At 55.1% G+C, this 18,424-nt stretch overlaps 2 protein-coding genes across 4 annotated transcripts; both read left to right on the top strand.

The window, feature by feature from the left end:
* Positions 1-195: 195 nt before the first annotated feature.
* On the top strand, positions 196-12,634 carry CLIP3 (CAP-Gly domain containing linker protein 3). The gene is made up of 14 exons (XM_081217045.1): positions 196-672; positions 989-1,212; positions 4,222-4,361; positions 4,447-4,540; positions 4,727-4,888; positions 5,278-5,396; positions 5,905-6,141; positions 8,427-8,562; positions 8,714-8,842; positions 9,482-9,625; positions 9,693-9,816; positions 10,024-10,088; positions 10,469-10,541; positions 11,086-12,634. Exons 2-14 carry the CDS (start codon positions 1,047-1,049, stop codon positions 11,138-11,140), a joined length of 1,644 nt encoding a protein of 547 aa, XP_081073171.1. The 5' UTR covers positions 196-672; positions 989-1,046; the 3' UTR covers positions 11,141-12,634.
* A 384-nt stretch (positions 12,635-13,018) lies between these two features.
* On the top strand, positions 13,019-18,422 carry ALKBH6 (alkB homolog 6). 3 transcript variants are annotated; one of them, XM_081217289.1, is made up of 7 exons: positions 13,019-13,100; positions 13,889-13,971; positions 14,287-14,355; positions 15,705-15,765; positions 16,142-16,293; positions 16,504-16,620; positions 18,001-18,422. In XM_081217289.1, the coding sequence occupies exons 2-7, from the start codon at positions 13,891-13,893 to the stop codon at positions 18,262-18,264; spliced, it is 744 nt and encodes a 247-aa protein (XP_081073415.1). In that variant the 5' UTR covers positions 13,019-13,100; positions 13,889-13,890; the 3' UTR covers positions 18,265-18,422. The 3 variants fall into 3 exon arrangements, with proteins under 3 accessions (XP_081073415.1, XP_081073414.1, XP_081073416.1); XM_081217288.1 differs by having other exon boundaries at positions 16,121-16,293; XM_081217290.1 differs by lacking the exons at positions 13,019-13,100; positions 13,889-13,971; positions 14,287-14,355 and adding an exon at positions 15,415-15,451.
* Positions 18,423-18,424: the final 2 nt, after the last annotated feature.

The raw sequence follows: 18,424 nt of genomic DNA, 5'->3' as shown, positions 1-18,424 counted from the left end.
TTCAAGTCTTAGCTCCATTACCTATTTGCTGTATGCCCTTGGGTAAATGGCTTAACTTCTCTAGGTAAGTGCTGTGTGAGCACTATGGGATAATGACAATGACAGTGATTATAGGAGTCTCCACAAAATCATCCCTCTGAGAGATCCCTTGCCTAGGGTGGACATGGAGTAGAGGTCAGGTCTGATATGTCAGAGAGAGAAAACACCTACCACTACCACACATCGAGACCCCTGCCCAAACTGGTCTGGTTTGCAGGCCTTCGCAAAGGCGCTATCACAGAGGGATGGACAATAAGAGCTGTGCCCGTTTTCCCATCCCTGTCTTTTTGCCCTTGTCCCTGCTTCATCTCTCTCCTTCTGTCTCCATGCCTCACATCCTTCTTCGTGGCCATTTCTTCTACTCCCCGTCCTCGGTGTCTATACCCTTCCCACCGCTGCCTCCAGCCTTTTCATCAATGCAAGCAGCCTCGCAGTGTCTCCGCCCCCGCGCCTGGTTGGGGGTGACAGCGCATGCGCCGTCAGCGCCCCTCCCTCTCCACCCCCATCCCCCGTCGGCGTCCGGGCCTCGTCCCCTTCTCTCTGTCTTCTCCCCCATCACTTCCCCAGCCACTGGCACCCCATTACTCCAGTTTCCCCGGTTTCAGCTTTGGTCTCCAGCCCTAGACACCCGAGGTAAGATGGGTAGAGGGGAGGCCCGCGGAGAAGGGGAGGGGCAAAGCATCCTGCATCCCGAGATAAACAAACCGGGGGAGGGGGCGGCCTAGACTGAGGGCCCTGACGCGGGAGGAGAAGAATGGGGGACTGGCCTGGGGGAAGTGGTAGGCGTTGGGCCCACAAACCAGCGTCCTCTGATGGGTGACTGGCGTCCCTATGATTGCCCAGAATCCAGAGCTGGGGGCGTGGGAGCCACCCGGAGCCCGGGGAGCGTCTGGGGGGCTGAGATTCCGGACACTGTGGGGCACCCTCTCTAGCTGACCTCTGCCCCCAGGATTTGCCTGAAGGCCACCCCCAACTCTGCACCTGCCCACTGAGGGCCACCAAGGACCATGACTAAGACAGATCCCGCCCCGATGGCCCCGCCGCTCAGGGCGGAGGGAGAAGAGGAGGAGGAGGAGGATGAGCCTGTCCCAGAGCCCCCCAGCCCCACCCAGGAGCGCCGGCAGAAGCCTGTTGTGCACCCCTCGGCACCTGCCCCCCTCCCCAAGGACTACGGTAACCACCCTCCCCACTCTGCAATACGGCCTGGAGCCTTGGGTGGCCAGGGAGGTTTGGCTGAACTCTGCTGGTGGAGATGGTGGGAGGATTCTGGAGGATTTGAAGGTGTTCTGGAGGAGTCGTGGCCCTTGGATTTCCACCCCCCTTCATTAATTCATTCACCCATTTTGGAGAATGGAATTGGGATAATCATAATATTTGATTCATGACACATTCAGTCATTTAGTCATTAAACAAGCATTTTTGGAAAGCCTGCTATGGACCTAGGAACTGGGGGCACAGCATGGAGCAAGATCTAGTCTTTGCCTAAGAGAACTCGCAGGCCTCAATGACAACCCCATAAATAAGTATAAAAATATAAGTACATAATTACAAGACATGATGAGAATTGTGTTTGCTAAGAACCGAATTCTGCAAGAGCTTTTTAAGATATGCTTTCCCTGAGGAAGGAACATTTGAGGGAGACCCGAGGATGAATTGAGGGTTAACAAGGGAAAAGATCAGGGGAAGGGGGTCCCAGGCAAGGTAACCGCAGGAGTAAAGGCTCTGAGGTAGGAAGATGTGGAGCTGAGAGGGTGGCCTCTTGGAGAAGAGGAAAGTGTCTACTCATTCACCAAGCACTGTTTATCCATCACTACTACTCTGTGACAAGCCTTGTGCTAGGAGATGGAGATTTAATGGTGAGCAATCCAGGCATGATCCCTGCTCTCAGGAGAGAAGGCAAGACTAAGCAAGTAACAGGTACATAAATCGGATAAGTTCAGATTGGAGTGGATGCCATGAAAGAAATAAAAGATGGAGATATAATAGAGAATGGCTAGGGGGCAGCACCTTGAGCCAGAGTGGTCAGGGTGGGTCTTTCTGACGAGGTGGCATTTAGGCTGAGACCCAGAGCATGAGGAGGAATCAGCCATAGGAGAGCTGGAGAAAAAGTGTTCCAGGCTGTAAGCAGCAAGTGCAAAAACCCTGAGGCAGGACTGAGCTTGGAGCAGAAGGAAAATCCCGGTGTTGCTGTTAGGGAGTGATCAGAGCTGAGATGAGAGGTTGGCAATGGCTAGATCTGGAAGGGCCTTAAAGGCTACTGTGAGAACTTTGGATATATTCTAAGTGTGATGGCGGGGGAGAGCAGTTTGCGAGGGGGCAGGTCTGATTGATATTTTTAAAAGCTCCCTCTGGCTACTGGGTAGAGAGGGTGGAGCTCAGCCAGAATTAGATATAGGAGGAGGCTTTTAAAAGATGTTGGCTGGGAATCCCCAGCGGCCGTAAGTTTGGAAATGAGGTTCCAAGTTCAGAGAGTAGGCTTCATCAGGATAGGGTAGGAGGGATGGCATCTGTGGACATGTCACCCACTAGAGGTGGGTCAGAGAGGCCATAAGTTGCCCTCAGTCTGATAGAAAAATAAGAACGTTATCTGGGTGTCTAGGGCCGGGTATCCACCCTGGGAAACTGGAAAATCTCCACTGGAAATGTGGCTGGATGTGGCTGGGACCCGTGGCCTGCTGGGAAGTCAAAGAGTCTAGGGTATCTGCCCCCCGTCCCCAGGATTCCTGCCTGTAGAACAAGGAGGGCTTGGTCACAGAATGTGAAGGAATCTGAAAATGTAGTCTAGGACAGAGAGAGGGCTAAGGTGGACTCCAAGAGGAACTCGTGTATTTATTAAATTTGTACATTAATTCAGCTAGACTGACAGGGCACCTCCTGCATGGATAAGGGAGTGAACAAGGCAGCCTGGAAACGTCCTAGTGAGGGGGACAAGCAAGAAAGGAAGAGAATGAGGAAGAAGAGGAAGAGAGGAAAAGAGGGAGGGAGGAAGGAGTGAACAAGTAATGTTAAGTAGTGGTTTTTTTCTTCTTTTTTTTCTTTTGGCTGCGCCGCGTGGCCTATGGGGATCTTAGTTCCCTGACCAGGGATCGAACCCGGGCCCCCTGAATAGGAAGCACAGTGTCTTAACCGCTGGACCACCAGGGAAGTCCCTAAGTAGTGATATTTTTAAAGAAATGAAAAAGGGCAAGAGATAAAGAAGGGCAGAGGTGCTGTTTCAGCCAGGGTGGTCTGGGGAGGCCTCTCTGAAGCCTTAGGAAGATCTCAGGGGAGACGGACCCAGGCAAGAAAAACAGCAAGCACAAAGCCCTGAGAGAGGAATTGGCCTGGCGAGTTGGAAGGACAGGAGGAGGTCAGTGTGGCTGGAGGGGAACGAGTGAGGGGGAGAGGGCAGAGAACAGATGAGGCCAGTTTGTGCAGGGCCTGTGGGCCAGGGTGAGGATTTGGGTCTGTACTCTGTGTGTGATGAGAGCCAGGGCAGGCTTAGCCAAGGAGAGCTGTGCCGTGACTGGGGTTTTAAGAAGAGCACACAAGCTGCTTCCGGGAGACACCTTCTATGCAGTACGTCCCTGGGCTCTGTGTCATCTGGTCATTCATTTGCTCATCCATTCAGCATGCACTGGGCTCCTGCCTTGTGCCAGCCCTGTGCTGGGTGCTGATGTTACTACAGGGCAACACTCTAAAGGGAGGAAATGGAAGTTCCTCTGGGCACCCCCTGGCTGGCCACAGGTTGGATCCTGCCCATGGATCCATTTTATGTGGCCCGCACAGTAATTGAAATTTGGGGAGATTTTTCTTAAAAACCGTGACTTCTGGCTTTTTAATTTTCTTTACCCTGGAGATTTGGCTAAACCATGCCCTGACAGGGCAACATGTGCTAGAGCAGTAGCAGCCCCCTTGGGCATGCAGACTTCTTACCACACTCTTGTTTCATGGGGTGGAGTTTGCTGCTATATGATCTTCCAATTTTTCAAGACATACCAGGCATCCACATTTTTATGTGAGACCTGATTTTGAAACCTCACGCTGGCCACACAGAAAATGCCTGTGGCCCATGTGCCACCAGTTTGAGACTCTGTATTAGAAGGTTTTAAAGGTCTAGAGCTCCTCTGCCTTAGGATGGAAGGAGGGGGGGGGTCAGTCCACAGTTTGCCTGGGGTGATCTTGGACCTCTCACCACCCCAGCCTTCACCTTCTTCGACCCCAACGACCCTGCCTGCCAGGAGATTCTGTTTGACCCGCAGACCACCATCCCTGAGCTGTTCGCCATTGTGCGCCAGTGGGTACCCCAAGTCCAGCACAAGATTGATGTCATTGGCAATGAGGTGAGGGCGCTGGGGAAGCGAGGGAGGAGAGGAAGGGGTTCCTCACGTGTTTGGGTAACCCTCCCTGGTCCCCTGGTACTCCCAGATTCTGCGTCGAGGCTGCCATGTGAATGATCGTGATGGGCTGACCGACATGACACTGCTCCATTATGCGTGCAAGGCGGGGGCCCACGGAGTCGGTGAGGGTCCAAACCCCCAAACCTAACTGCCACGCCCAACACTCTCAGAACCCCGGCCCTCAGGCCTCCATCCTGGACCCGCAGCCTAAGATCCCAAAGTGCAGTCCCTGAAGCCCTGGGTCTTCCCCATGCCCTGGGCCCACACTCTGGAGGAGGGAACCCAAGCTGACCTGGGCTGTCGCGCAGGGGACCCCGCGGCGGCTGTACGCCTCTCGCAGCAGCTGCTGGCACTGGGCGCAGACGTGACCCTGCGCAGCCGCTGGACCAACATGAACGCGCTTCACTACGCGGCCTATTTTGACGTGCCGGATCTCGTGCGCGTGCTACTGAAGGGTGCACGGCCCCGAGGTGAGGAGGAGGGGCCGGGCTGGGAGGGGCAGGACCTAGGCGAGGAAGGAGGGCTGGAAGCAGAAGGAGGGTACCCAGGTGTGGGGGGAGGAGACGAGTGAGAAGGCGGGGAAGGCGACTGATGGGGCCTGGCATGGGAGGCCAGGGTGGGAGGCGGGAGGTGCGGGAGAAGGAGTTCAGGGGTCCAAAACGTCAGGGCCTGGCGGGAGCTGTTTGGGAGGGGTGTGGCCGAGGAGGGGCGGGGCTCTGCGTCAGAGGCTGCGGGGGTGCCCCTGGGGCCTGCGGGTTAAGAGACGGATGAAGAGGTGGACTTCGGAGGCTGGAAGGCAGCGGGGCGGCTGGGGTGCTGAGGCCGCTCACCCGGAACCCTCCTCTCACCCACTCTCCAGTGGTGAACTCCACGTGCAGTGACTTCAACCATGGCTCAGCCCTGCACATCGCTGCCTCCAACCTGTGCCTGGGCGCGGCCAAATGTTTGCTGGAACACGGCGCCAACCCGGCGCTTCGGGTACTGCCACCCTGCCCAGTCCTGTTACCTTCCTTCTCCTTCCTCCCCAACCGCTTTCTGGCCAGCAGGCCTCTGCAGAGGATGGGAGCAGGGGAGGGGGCGGGGCAGGACCACTTGAGTTTCTTGAAGCTCTCATTCCCCATTGGCCCAGTTGGACCCTTAACCCGGTACCACAGGAGCCCATTTTCAGTGTTTGTCCTTCACATGGCCCCATTCCGGGCTTGGGGTCTTGGCCCTGAGGGCATGACCTACAGCACTGAAGTGGGACCTTCATTCCCTATTGGCTCCATACTTGACATCCCCAGCCTGAGGTCTCAGGGGTGGACTTCCCTGGGGACCGTGGGCTGTACCTTAATGCCCCACCCCTTCCTATTTCCAGGTTGGCCCAGGGTATGACCTACTCCCACCTCTGCCTCACCTCGACCCGGGGTCTCTGGGGGCATGGGCTCAGTGGGAGTGCAGCCTGTGCCGCTGAGTCTTTGCTCCCTCTCTTCCTGTTGGCCCCCAGAACCGAAAGGGACAGGTGCCAGCGGAGGTGGTCCCAGACCCCATGGACATGTCCCTGGACAAGGCAGAGGCGGCGCTCGTGGCCAAGGAGCTGCGGACGCTACTGGAGGAGGCTGTGCCGCTCTCCTGCACACTCCCCAAGGTCACGCTACCCAACTATGACAATGTCCCAGGCAATCTCATGCTCAGCGCACTGGGCCTGCGCCTGGGAGACCGCGTGCTACTGGATGGCCAGAAGGTCAGGGACTGGAGCAGGGAAGGGAGGGCAGGACTCAGCCCATATCCCTCAGAGCTGGGTCTTTGGGCAGAGTGCAGACTCTCCCCTTTGCCTGCCCACCCTCCCAGTCATGCACACAGTATTCATTTCGTCTAACAGTTGTTCTGTGAGTGCCTCCTTTGTGCCCCACCCAAGCTGAGCTCTCAGTCCAAGGGGGAAGACAGATCCATCTCCTGACAGTGACAGCCCAGAGCCGTCATGGCTCACGAGGAAACACATGCAGAGTGATCAGCGCAACTCTGCCCCATTTGGGTCCCCCTGGGCCTTGTGGTTCCCATCCAGGGGCCACTTGTGTTCCCAGAGTGGTCAATACTTTGATCACTTGAAGATGCTGAGGAGTGAGCCAAGAGAAGAAAGGGAGAAGGGGGCCTTAGGGAGGGGGAACAGGTACAAAGTCCCAGAGGACAGAGAGATCTTCATCTATCCAAGCATTCCGAGTTTGATTCATTTACCTGGTGTCCCTCAGGCTCCATGCTGGACCCAGCCTGTCCTTGAGGATAAAGGCCTGTGTTAGCCCCAGCCCTGCTCTCATAGAACTCCATTTCTATTGAGGAAGAGACAGTCAATAAAGTATACCCATAGTTAAGATAATTTCCAGTAGTAACAAAGGCTTTGAAAACCATTAAATGCTTGGATTTAATAAATTGGCCCTGGCTGAGGGCCAAGGTGGTTTGAGCTAAGCTCTTCTGAGAAGGCTTCTCTGAGGAGGTGATATCTGAGCTGAGATGGGAAGGAGCTCACCTTGCAAAAATATGGAGATAGAGGAGACTGCAGGTACAAAGTCCCAGAGGAGGGGAGGGGGTAGTGTGACTGGAGGGGAGTTAATCTAGGGAGGGTGAAGTGGAGATGTTAGCAGGGTCTGGATCTCACCAGACCTGCAGGCCACTGGAGTGAATTTGAATTTTGTTTCTTTGTACAGTGAGAAGCCATAAAAGTCACATTTTGTTTCGTAATCAAGAGTTTTGCATGCATCAGCCCCATCTGGAAAGTTTCTGTACATGATTTAATCTAATCAGTGTGACAGTTTTGAAAGCAGGATGGGTTGATTCTCTCCGTTTTACAATACAGAAGACTGTAAGAAGCCCAAGAGGTGAAACTCTCTGTCTGAAGACAGGGAATAACAATCTCTGGCTGTAGAGAAGCAGCATAACACAGTGGTTATGAACTCTGGCTCAGGGATTTGCTCAGGCAAATCTCAGCTTTGCCACTTACCAGCTGTGGGGCCAGTGATTTCACCTCTCTGGGCATCAGTTTCTTCATCTGTAAAATGGAGCTGATAGTACCCACTTGAGGGGGGTCGTTTGAGGTTTATTTTATTTATTTTTTTAATTAATTTTTATTGGCATATAGTGGATTTACAATGTTGTGTTAGTTTCTGTACAGCAAAGTGAATCAGTTATGTGTATACATATATCCACTCTCTTTTTAGATTATTTTCGAGGTTTAAATTAGTTAAAATGTGTAAAGCGTTTAGAATAGGGCTTGGCTCTTTGTGTGCCAGGCACTGTTCTGATCCCCACACCAACTCTCCAGAGTAGGCACTATTATTTAGCCCATTTTATAGATAAGGAACTGAGGCTTAGAGCAGTGAAGAAGCCTCACACAAATGATAATAACCACACTCACTGCAGCTAAGCAACTTCACATATATTAAAAATGTTTCCACCAGATAACCAGCCTCTGAGGTGGATTGTTATCCTCATTTTCCAAACGAAACTAAGGCCCCGTGAGGTCCCTTTACCAAAGTTACAGGATAATAATAGTCATCACTTACTGATCCCTTACTCAGCACCAGGCCCTGTTCTGAGGGCTTTTATGTCTATAGCATTCATGTCCAATAGACCTTTTTGTTAGATTGGAAATGTTCTGTCTCTGTGTAGTCCAGTGAAGTAGCCATTAGCCACATGTGGCTATTAAGCACTTGAAATGTGGCTATTGTGTTTGGAGAAATGATATTTTAATTTAATTTTAGTTAATTTAAATTGTCCTATGTGGCCAGTGGCTGTTTACTGCATCGGACAGCGCAGCTCTGCAACAATCCTGTAAGGTGGGTGAGATTCCTCTTCCCATTTTGCAGATGAGGACATTGAGCCACAGTAAAGTTACACAACCAGTGAATGGTGATGTCCAAGCTGAGATTTAAGCCTGGGGCTCCCTCATCCATCCCACCATGCTGCCTGTGGTCCGGTGATCTTATCATGGCCTCTCAAGGTGCACCCAAGCCATATCCTCCCTTCTTTCCTCAGACGGGCACGCTGCGGTTCTGCGGGACCACGGAGTTCGCCAGCGGCCAGTGGGTGGGCGTGGAACTGGATGAGCCTGAGGGCAAGAATGATGGCAGCGTTGGGGGTGTCCGGTACTTCATCTGCCCCCCCAAGCAGGGTCAGTCCCGCTGGGGCCCAGGAGGATGGTGGTGGGGTCCACTCAGTGCTGCTGCTGCTGCTGCTGAGTGCTGGGGTTGGGAGGTGGTGGGCGGGGGTGGGTCAGAGGGCAGAGGCTTGGACAGCTCCCAGCCCAGGCTCTGTCCCCCCAGGTCTGTTTGCCTCTGTGTCCAAGATCTCCAAGGCAGTGGACGCACCTCCCTCATCTGTCACCTCCACACCTCGGACTCCCCGGATGGACTTCTCCCGTGTCACAGGCAAAGGCCGCAGGGAACACAAAGGTCAGAGGGGGAGCCCTAGGAGTGACGAGAGCCATTCTTGAGGATATTCTGTGGGTAGCTCAGCTTCTGTGACTCACTTTCTCCCCAGGCTCAAACTCCCATTTTAGAGGATGACATTTGAGTTCCTGACTTTTGTGCCTCAGTTTCTCCTTTGACTCAGTACTGGTCCCACCCAGTTCTTGCAAGGACCTGTGTGTTCCCTGCCCCCTATGACTTAGTTTCCCCTTAGACCCAAAGGTTTTCTCCCAGTTTTAGGGAAGAATCTATGGGGTTCCTGGCTTTAGTGACTTGATTTATCCTCAGACCTAACTCCCCCCTTCATTTTAAAAGGACAGTTTCTGGGTTTCTGACTTCTGAGACTCAGTTTTTCCCTTGGCCCAAATATCCTCAACTTTGAGAAAGGGTTTTGAGGTTCTCTAGGTTCTTGACTTAGTTGTCCCTCAGGCCCAAAGCCCCCACCCCCAGTTCTCTGGCAGCTGGGATTGTTTCCTTTCAAGCCCACCCCCAACCCCATTTCAGAGGAAGGCTCGTCTCGTTTGAGCCAGGACAGTTTCTACCTTGTGGCTTTCTGGGTGACACGGGGCCCTCAGGGCTGGCATCTGGAGGCCCCTCCCTCACCCCTTGTCCCCTTCCCGCCAGGTAAGAAGAAGCCCCCATCATCCCCGTCTCTGGGCAGCCTGCAGCAGCGTGAAGGAGCTAAGGCTGAGGTTGGAGACCAAGTCCTCGTCGCAGGCCAGAAGCAAGGGATCGTGCGTTTCTATGGGAAGACAGACTTTGCCCCAGGTGAGGATAGCTATCTGGGCTGGGGGCAGGCAGGGCCTTGAGGCATCCTGACACTCTCCTGTTGCAGGTTACTGGTACGGCATAGAGCTAGACCAGCCCACCGGCAAGCATGATGGCTCTGTCTTCGGTGTCCGGTACTTCACCTGCCCCCCACGGCATGGAGTCTTTGCACCAGCATCTCGAATTCAGAGGTGAGCCCAAACTCTGGTCACAACTCGGGGCACCACCCGGAATCCTGATCCCCCGCTTGGATGTCTTCTCCTCTTGGACCAGGAGGACAGTGTGGATATCCACCCCCACACCCTAGCTCTTTCGTCGTAGGCCCCCCGGGGCTCCGCTCCTGGTCAGACCCTGGCCTCTTGTGGCTCTGACTCCTCCCACTCCTCGTGTCTCCCCAGGATTGGTGGATCCACTGACCCCCCTGGGGATAATGCTGGAGCCAAAAAAGTACATCAGGTGACAAGTGAGTTGGGGGCTGGCTATGGGAGGAGTGTGGATTTGGGGATAGGAGGAAAGGTCTTGGGTCCTCAGGTATATGCTGGTGACAGAATCTCCGGTATTTAATTGGGGACACAGGGTCCAGGAAAATGATGAGACAGGATCCCAAAAAGGATGGGCGCTATAGGGATGGGGATGTTAACGACAAGGCTCTGAGCAGGCACCGGGGACACGGGTAGATCTTGGAGGACACAGGGAATATTATTGACAAGACATCTAGATGGCTATTGGGAATGTAGGATATTGGAGACGTGGATAAGTATTAATGAAAGAGAGTCTGGGTAGATATTGAGGACAGAGGTGGGTCTCTCATCCCCTCACCTGAGACCTTGCCCTTCCCTTCAGTGACGCAGCCCAAACGCACCTTCACGACAGTCCGGACCCCAAAGGACATCGCATCAGAGAACTCCATCTCCAGGTACGTAGCAACCCTTGGCCCCCCTCTCCTGTGGGATATTCAGGGAGAGGCATCCACCAGGCCATTGGACACAGGGAGTCTGGAGTTCTGGGTTGGGGCTGGAAATAGAGGTTAGGAAAACATATGACTAGTTAGCTTACCCAGAAGCAGTCTTTAGGGATTGAGGCCCCATAGTGAATTCTGGTGACTTCAACTTTTATATATATATTTATTTGGCTGCGCCAGGTCTTAGCTGTGGCATATGGGATCTTCACTGCGGCATGCGGGATCTAGTTCCCTGACCAGGGATCGAACCTGGGCCCCCTGTGTTGTGAGCATGGAGTCTTAACCACTGGACCGCCAGGGAAATCCCTGGTGACTTCAACTTTTAAGGGGCAGGTAAAAGAGGCAGAACACCTGCTCCACGGGAGCCTGAGAGGGCACAGAGAGACAGAGGCAGAATCCAGAAAGGCCAAATCCCAGACACTTGGGGAAGAGCTGGGCGGTGATGGATCCAGATGCTCCCGCATCCTGCGCCAGCGTGTGACACAGTTCTCTTCCCCAGGTTGCTCTTCTGTTGCTGGTTTCCCTGGATGCTGAGGGCGGAGATGCAGTCTTAGAGGCTCTGGACATCTGAGAGAGACACAGAGCCTCCTCTAGCATCTCCTGACACAAGGAGCCCCCGAGTCACCCTGAGATAGAGATTCCCAGTAACACATCCAGAATAGAGACCCCCATTAGCCAGCCCTCGATCACTGAGGCCCCATTATTAACAGATTCCCTCATGATAACCCCCCAAATACAGACCCTATGTTACCCAGAAAGAGATTCCCTAAGTGTAGTACCTTCAGGCTAGTCCCAACCCCTCAGAGGAGACCCGCCCAATAACAGATTTCCACATCACCTCAAATGACGGTGACTTTCTCTACATAATGCTCCACAGCAGAACATTCCCGAGTCACTAGTCACTGGATCAGAGCCCTTCCCTGTTAACAAAGACCCCCCCCCCGCCCCGCCACCTCCACCATCAAGTCCCCTTGAGAGAAACACCTCCAGAGCAAGAGTAACAAACCCACATTTAATATCAGTCCCCTCAAGATGTTGTGACCCCCGTGGTCACCCCAAACCCCCTACACTGCAATCAGAGACTCCCTCCATTAACGAACCCCCCTGCTCTTACCCCTCAAGAAGAGACCCACATTAACCAGCCCACTGTCACCTCCAACTTACAGATACCAAAACAGTACTGGAAGTGCTAATTACAGGACCCCCAAGTCTTCCTATCCTCTGCGCCCTCAAGAAACCCCCAGTGCCTTGTACGAAGCCCACCCCATGCGGCCCACAGCACCTGTGCTGGCCAGGCTCCCAGAAAATTCTCTATTTTTAAAGTAATTATTTCCCCCTTTGGGGGGACCCCAAAATTTGGAGGTCCCATTCTGGGACTCTGAGGATCCCAAACCCCAGAGTACGTCCTAATCTCCCCTGTGCCCCCAAGTCCTAGAGCCCCTAGGAGACCCCAAAGCCCGAACTCCCAGGGTCCCCAAATCATGGAATCCCCAAATCCCCAGGGAATCCCAAATTAAAAAAATCCAATCCCAAGCCCCCAGGAAACCTCAATCATGGAGGTTCTTGTGCCTGGGATGGAGGAGATATGCATCCTGGGCCCCCAGGGCGCCTCAAGCCCTATTCTTAGGCACCAGAAACCCCAAACAGGAATTCTCATCCCTGGAAACCAGAGGACTTCAATGCCCTGAGTCCATGGATCTCAAGACACCCAAATTCCAAGAGCCCCAGCCCCAAGGGAACCCCAAATCCTCAAGCCTCCATCTCATACATGAGGGGCATCAAGGCCTTGAGGGGATCCCAAATCCTGGAGTCCCCATTTCAATCTACATTCTGGTCACAGGTCCAAAACACCAAATCTAAGTTACTGGCCCTGAAGGGCCTCAGAGCACCCTGGCCAGACTAACAGCCCGATGGAGACCCTGAGAGCCCAGGGGTCCAGGGCAGACCTGGGGCCCTGAAAACCAAGGACAGCTCACGACTGCCCCTTCACTGCATGTCCCCAAACTCAGCATGACCCCTACCCCCTTCAATAAAGACGTTTCTACGGCTCTCTGTGTCGGTCGGTGTTTAGGGAGTTACGGCCCTGCCTCTGCACCCTTGCTGGGTACAGCAATCTCGCATCCCTGCGGCTTTATATAGGATGGCCTACGCTGCGGGGAGTCCTTCCAACCATCGCGTTTTTCCTGTGGCCGCCACGGCGGCCCCTCCTTCCTGGGCTCTCCGCAGCGTGGACAGGTTGGGTTCTGGAGCTCTGATTGGTCGATGCCAGACGAAGACCCGTCTCTGAAGGGGCCCCAGTGGCTCAGAGGCTGGGAGGCACAGCCTGTCAACGAAGGAGGGTGAGGGGGCGGAATAATAGTGTGTGAGAGCGCCGATTGGGTGGAAGGAGGAGCCTTAGAGCCTCTGAGAATTCCCATTGGTCTGAGAATTCCTGCGTCGGCCATGTGGGTCGGAAGTGGCTAGGAAGGAAATGGGGGTGCTGAATTTGGATTTTGGAGGGGTCACTGGTGGACGGTCAGTTTGGGGCGCCGAGGGCGGAGATGGGGGTCCAAGTGGGCTGAGAGTGGGGATCCGGGGAAGCTCAGATGGGAGTCCGAGGAAGCTAAGAGTGTGGGGTTCTAGAAGACAGAGTCGGGGGAACCAAGGGGTTCAGGGAGGGAAAGTGTGAGAGGGGTCAGGCTCAGGGTCAAAGGCCCAAGGGTGCTGCAGGGAAGGGGCGCTCGGGAAGAGAAGTCTGAGGGGAGTCTAGTGTGGGGAGGATACAAGGAGACTGAAAATGGTTGTGTCTGAGGAAGCTTAGATTGGGGGCACAAGCGTGCTCAGAATGGGGCATCTGAAAAGGCTTGAGGCGGGAGGAGGGTCTGTGAGGACCTCGAATATTGTTAGAGAGCCGGGCTTGGGATTGCAGGTCTGAAGTTTTTAGGATGAGGTCTCAAATCAAGGTGTTTAAAGGGGGTCTGGGGTGCAGCCCTGGGGGATATGTGTGGAGCTCTTAAGAAAGGCTCCCAGTGGAGTCTGAGGTTGTTCTCTGTAGAGGCTTGAGAGGGCAAACGTGTAGTTTGATGGGTATTTGGTGGATGGAGTTTGGGGGGAGTACTGTGGGTGCTCATTGTGTCTGGGCAGGGAGCCTAGGGGTGCATTGTGTGGCTTTTGAGATGCTGAGGACATCTAGGTTTTAGAAACCAAGTGAGTTTCACTAGAGGGCTGAGGTGAGGCCCTGGCCCATGATAAGAGCAGAAAGCTGGATCACAGTCTGAGGGTGGGAGGCTTGGTGACTTCAGCATGTTCTCCCCTCCCCACAGGAATGACCGGGTACATGGACTTGATGTCAATGGAGGATCAGGACGCCAGGGTTCCAGCTCTGGAACCATTCAGGGTGGAGCAGGTTGTCAGGACTGGGGGTGCAGAGGGTGAAGGTGGGAACTAGAGGGCGGGAGATAGAGTGGGGATAGGCAGGCGGACTCCTGGGTTTGTGGGCTGGGACTGCCCCCTCCCTCTCAATTCATCCTTACCCTCAGGGTCTAGCCCTACCCTCACCCCCACCTCCCCATCCCCCAAATAGCCATTGGTCCCTCGACTTAAGGCCCTGGCCTGTCTGAGGACATCCTGAGCTACGCTCCAGAGGAGGGGCTGCTCGTGGATGGTAGCACCCCTGTGTGGGTCTAAAGGTCACACCTTCAGGGGGATCTCTCTATCCTAGGCACCACCTGTAATCTACTATGTCCCTGACTTCATCTCCAAGGAAGAGGAGGAGTATTTGCTTCGACAGGTGACCTGTTTTTCCCCTCTTCCCAGAACCCTCTTCAACCCCCAGTTCTCATGGGAGAGCCCGAAAGGTCACAGTGAAGATCCTGGCAGGAGGGAGAGTGCCACCTGGCACCCATCCCTCACCACCTTCCCTATTCCTTTCTCAGCACCTGCTGGGGCCTGTCAGAAAGGCCTTTTCCCAGGAAGCTTAGGGGAAACCAAACTGATTCTTTTTTCTTTTCTTTTTTTTGGCCGTGCCACGTGGCTTGTGGGATCGCATTCCCCTAGGGATTGAACCTGGGCCATGGCAATGAAAGTGCTGAATCGTAACCACTAGACCACCAGGGAACTCCCCAAACTGATTCTTAGAAAGGTGGTGGTTATTATGGAGCTCAGACTCCCTGTGCTAAGACAGTCCTATCCGGCTACCTTAGGGAGAAGAAGGTTATAACATAGGCTGAGATAGCCCAGTTCACTCCCTTGAGATTTGGGGAATGAGGAATTTACAGTGTCCAGATTTCTGTGCTGAGATAACCCAGGCCTCAGAATGTTAAACGCTTCCCTGTGCTGATAGCTAGCTCAGCATAGACCCAGAGTCTTGGGAACAAGGTTACCGAGCACAGACAACCTGTGTTAGATAGCCCAGTCTGTACTCTATTCTTAAGGTCTGGGGAAAGGAGAATTTTACAAAGCTCAGAGTCTGTGCACTGGGATAGCCCTTTGCAGCCCCAGAGCCTTGGTTATAGAGCACAGATCTTCCCTGTGCTATCCCAACTAGTCCTGTCTAGTTTGAGTCCCAGGAATGAGTTAGCTCCAAAACTCAGACTCTCATACTGAGACAGCCGCTTCCAGCCCCATAACAATGAAGGAAATAAGGAGATTTCTTAGACTTTTTGAGATAACCCTTTCTAGACCCTTGGGGTCTTGGCAGTGGAGAATTTTCAACGTACTCTCTTGGCTATACTGAATAGCCCGGTTTAGCACGTTTTCTCCTCCAGGCAAGAGGAAGAAGGAGGTTCCAGGACTCAGACTGTGCTGAGATAGCCCAGGAATCAGGAAATTACAGAGTGCAGACTGTTTGCTGGGCTGAAAGAGCCCAACCCAGCCCAGAGCTCTGAGTAGGTTCAGACCCTGATTGAGTAGCCCTGGTTCCCTCCCTCAATCCCTAGACACAGAGGGGCTTTGAGGCCAGCGGCCTCCACCGGGGGAAAAGGGCAAGAACAAAATCCTGGGAACACTGTCTCAGAGAATTATCCCACAGACACGGAGATGACCCATTTCCACCCTAGGTGAAAACCCCTATGTTGGCCTGGGTGGGAGAATCAGAGAGGGTGGTCCTGGAAAAGGACTGACCCCCTTCCCACCTCCCAGGTCTTCAATGCCCCCAAACCAAAGTGGACCCAGCTCTCCGGGAGGAAGTTACAGAACTGGGGTAAGTGTCTCCGGCTGTGGGCATGGGTGATTTAGGGCTGGGGACTGGGGTAGGCAGCTCAGGTTGGATAGTCTCAGGACTTTGAGGTGTCAGGGTGCCGGGGGGAGGTCCTTGAGGGTTCAAGGGGTCCCAAGGGCCAGGAGGATTCTCAGGGGTCAGTGGAGGTCCTGAGGGCTTAGGGATTTCCTGATGAGTTGGAGGGTATCTCTAGTGGTTTGGAGAAGTCAGGAAACCTTTGAAGGGTGGAGTGGTGATCTCCAAAGAGGGGTCCCCGAGGAGGCCAGAGTGCTATCAACCACTGGGATATCCCTAATGGGGGCTCCACATGCCAGAGCTCCTTGTTGGGTGCCCTCAGCACCCCATTTCCCTCCCCAAGGTGGGCTCCCCCATCCCCGGGGGATGGTTCCTGAACGGCTGCCACCGTGGCTCCAGCGTTACGTGGACAAAGTGTCTGACCTCAGCCTTTTTGGGGGCCTCCCAGCCAACCACGTCCTTGTGAACCAGTATCTGCCTGGGGAGGGCATCATGGTAACCACACTCTCACCCCGACCCCCAGACCTCGGATCCACCATGGGGCAGGGCATCATGTCGACCCACATCCACTCTCGTTAAGCAGCCACATACCCCAACCAAACACTCACCTCCCTGTCCCCAGCTGGGGAGCCCCGCTTTCACCTGAGGGGTGGGGGGGGTGTGTGTGGGCTCCTGCCCTGTCCAGCCCTGGTACCCACTCCCCAGCCCCACGAGGATGGGCCACTGTACTACCCGACTGTCGGCACCATCAGCTTGGGCTCCCACACCATGCTGGACCTCTACGAGCCTCGGCAGCCAGAGGATGATGACGCTACAGAGCAGGTGGGCCCTGAGACATTGCCCCAGCCGCTTGTGGGCACTCTGACACCCCATATCCTCTGAGAGGCCCCAATCCCACCTGCCTGCGGGGTACCCCTGATACCCTTCCAGACATCTTCCTCTGTCCCCTCATGGAGGGCACCCACATCCGCCCAGATGCCCAACCCATCTGCCTGCAGGGTGCCCTAGAAATCACGATATCCACGGATACCCCAGTACCCCCATCTGCTGAGTGAATATCCTGACATCCTACAGATCCCCTGGCTCCACACATTCAGGGCGCTCCAATACCGCATGCAGGGCTCCCCAGTTCTCCAACAGACGCTGATATCCTCAGAAACCCCAACACCAGCCACTCAGGGTTGTCTCTGACATCCTGCCAGACACCCTGGCTTTCAGTGGCCACTGCACAGGCACCCCAACACTGACTTCCTACCTCCCACTCCAATAATGTGATCTGTCATGCAGGACACCCCCAGTTTCTCCTTGGCACCTCAACACATGACTCGCTGCTCAAGGGCCCCCAGATATCCTGCCTCCCCTCTGTGTTGCTCATGACAACAGCTTCCCTGACCTCTTTCTTTGCTGTATGTCTGACACCCCAGTGTACACAGAAACTCCCCTGGACACCCTGGCACCAGCTGCTCCTTACGGCTGCCCTTTTTATTTTTTTTCTTTTTGCGGTACGCGGGCCTCTCACTGTTGTGGCCTCTCCCGCTGCGGAGCACAGACTCCGGACGCGCAGGCCCCAGAGGCCATGGCTCACGGGCCCAGCTGCTCCGCGGCATATGGGATCCTCCCAGACCGGGGCACGAACCCGTATCCCCTGCATCGGCAGGCGGACTCTCAACCACTGCGCCACCAGGGAGGCCCACGGCTGCCCTTTTTAATCCTACATGCTCCTGGATGCACTGACACCCCCTCCCACTCTGCTGGTGTCCTCAAAACATCCTGATATCCGCACATCCTCCCAGACCACACCTGCTCATCTCTTCCTCCCTTCCTGGCTTCAGCCAAGTCCTCAGCCCAGTTCCACTCAGTTTCCTGGGACCACTGATCCCTCGGTCCCAGCCCCAGCTCCTTGCAGAACCCAGCTGCAGTTCCCTTAGGCCCTTAGACACCCCCATCTGCAGCCTAGTCCCTGCCAAAGGGCTGCTGACACCCCACCACCACCCCGTCTCCACTTCCCTGGAAGCCTGGCCCTGGCCCTGGCCCCCGCGGGATTTTCACTCCAAAGCCTCGATCCCTAGGAGCACACTTGCCCCTCAGCCTTTGCCCCTGGGACTCGCTGACCCTCGCCTCCTGAACCCGCAAACCCGCTGACCTCTCGCCCACCCCACTCCTAACTTCTGGGGACCCGCTAACCTTCAACCCGCCCCGCAGCCCCGGCCCCCGCCCCGGCCGGCCACCTCGCTGTTGCTTGAACCGCGCAGCCTGCTGGTGCTCCGTGGCACCGCCTACACGCGCCTCCTCCACGGCATCGCAGCCGCCAGCGTGGACGCGCTGGACACCGCCTCCCTGCCGCGCAACGCAGCCGCCTGCCCCTCGGCGCAGGCTGGAGCCCGCCTGGTCCGCGGCACCCGCGTCTCGCTGACCATCCGCCGCGTACCCCGCGTGCTGCGCGCTGGCCTCCTGCTCAGCAAGTGACGCCAGGACCCAGGACCCGCTCGGATTCCCGAGCTCTCGCCTGCTCTGGACTGCTGGCGCCCTGTGGGCAGAGGCGGTTCCCCCCGGGTTATTTTCCCAGTACCTGTGAGGGAACCACAGGAAAAGTCCCCATTCCAAATAAACCACCAACAAAACAATC

This window comes from Mesoplodon bidens (assembly GCF_964165515.1).
Source record: "Mesoplodon bidens genome assembly, chromosome: 18".
Lineage (NCBI taxonomy): Eukaryota > Metazoa > Chordata > Mammalia > Artiodactyla > Ziphiidae > Mesoplodon > Mesoplodon bidens.
This window is presented reverse-complemented; position numbering and strand designations above follow the sequence as displayed.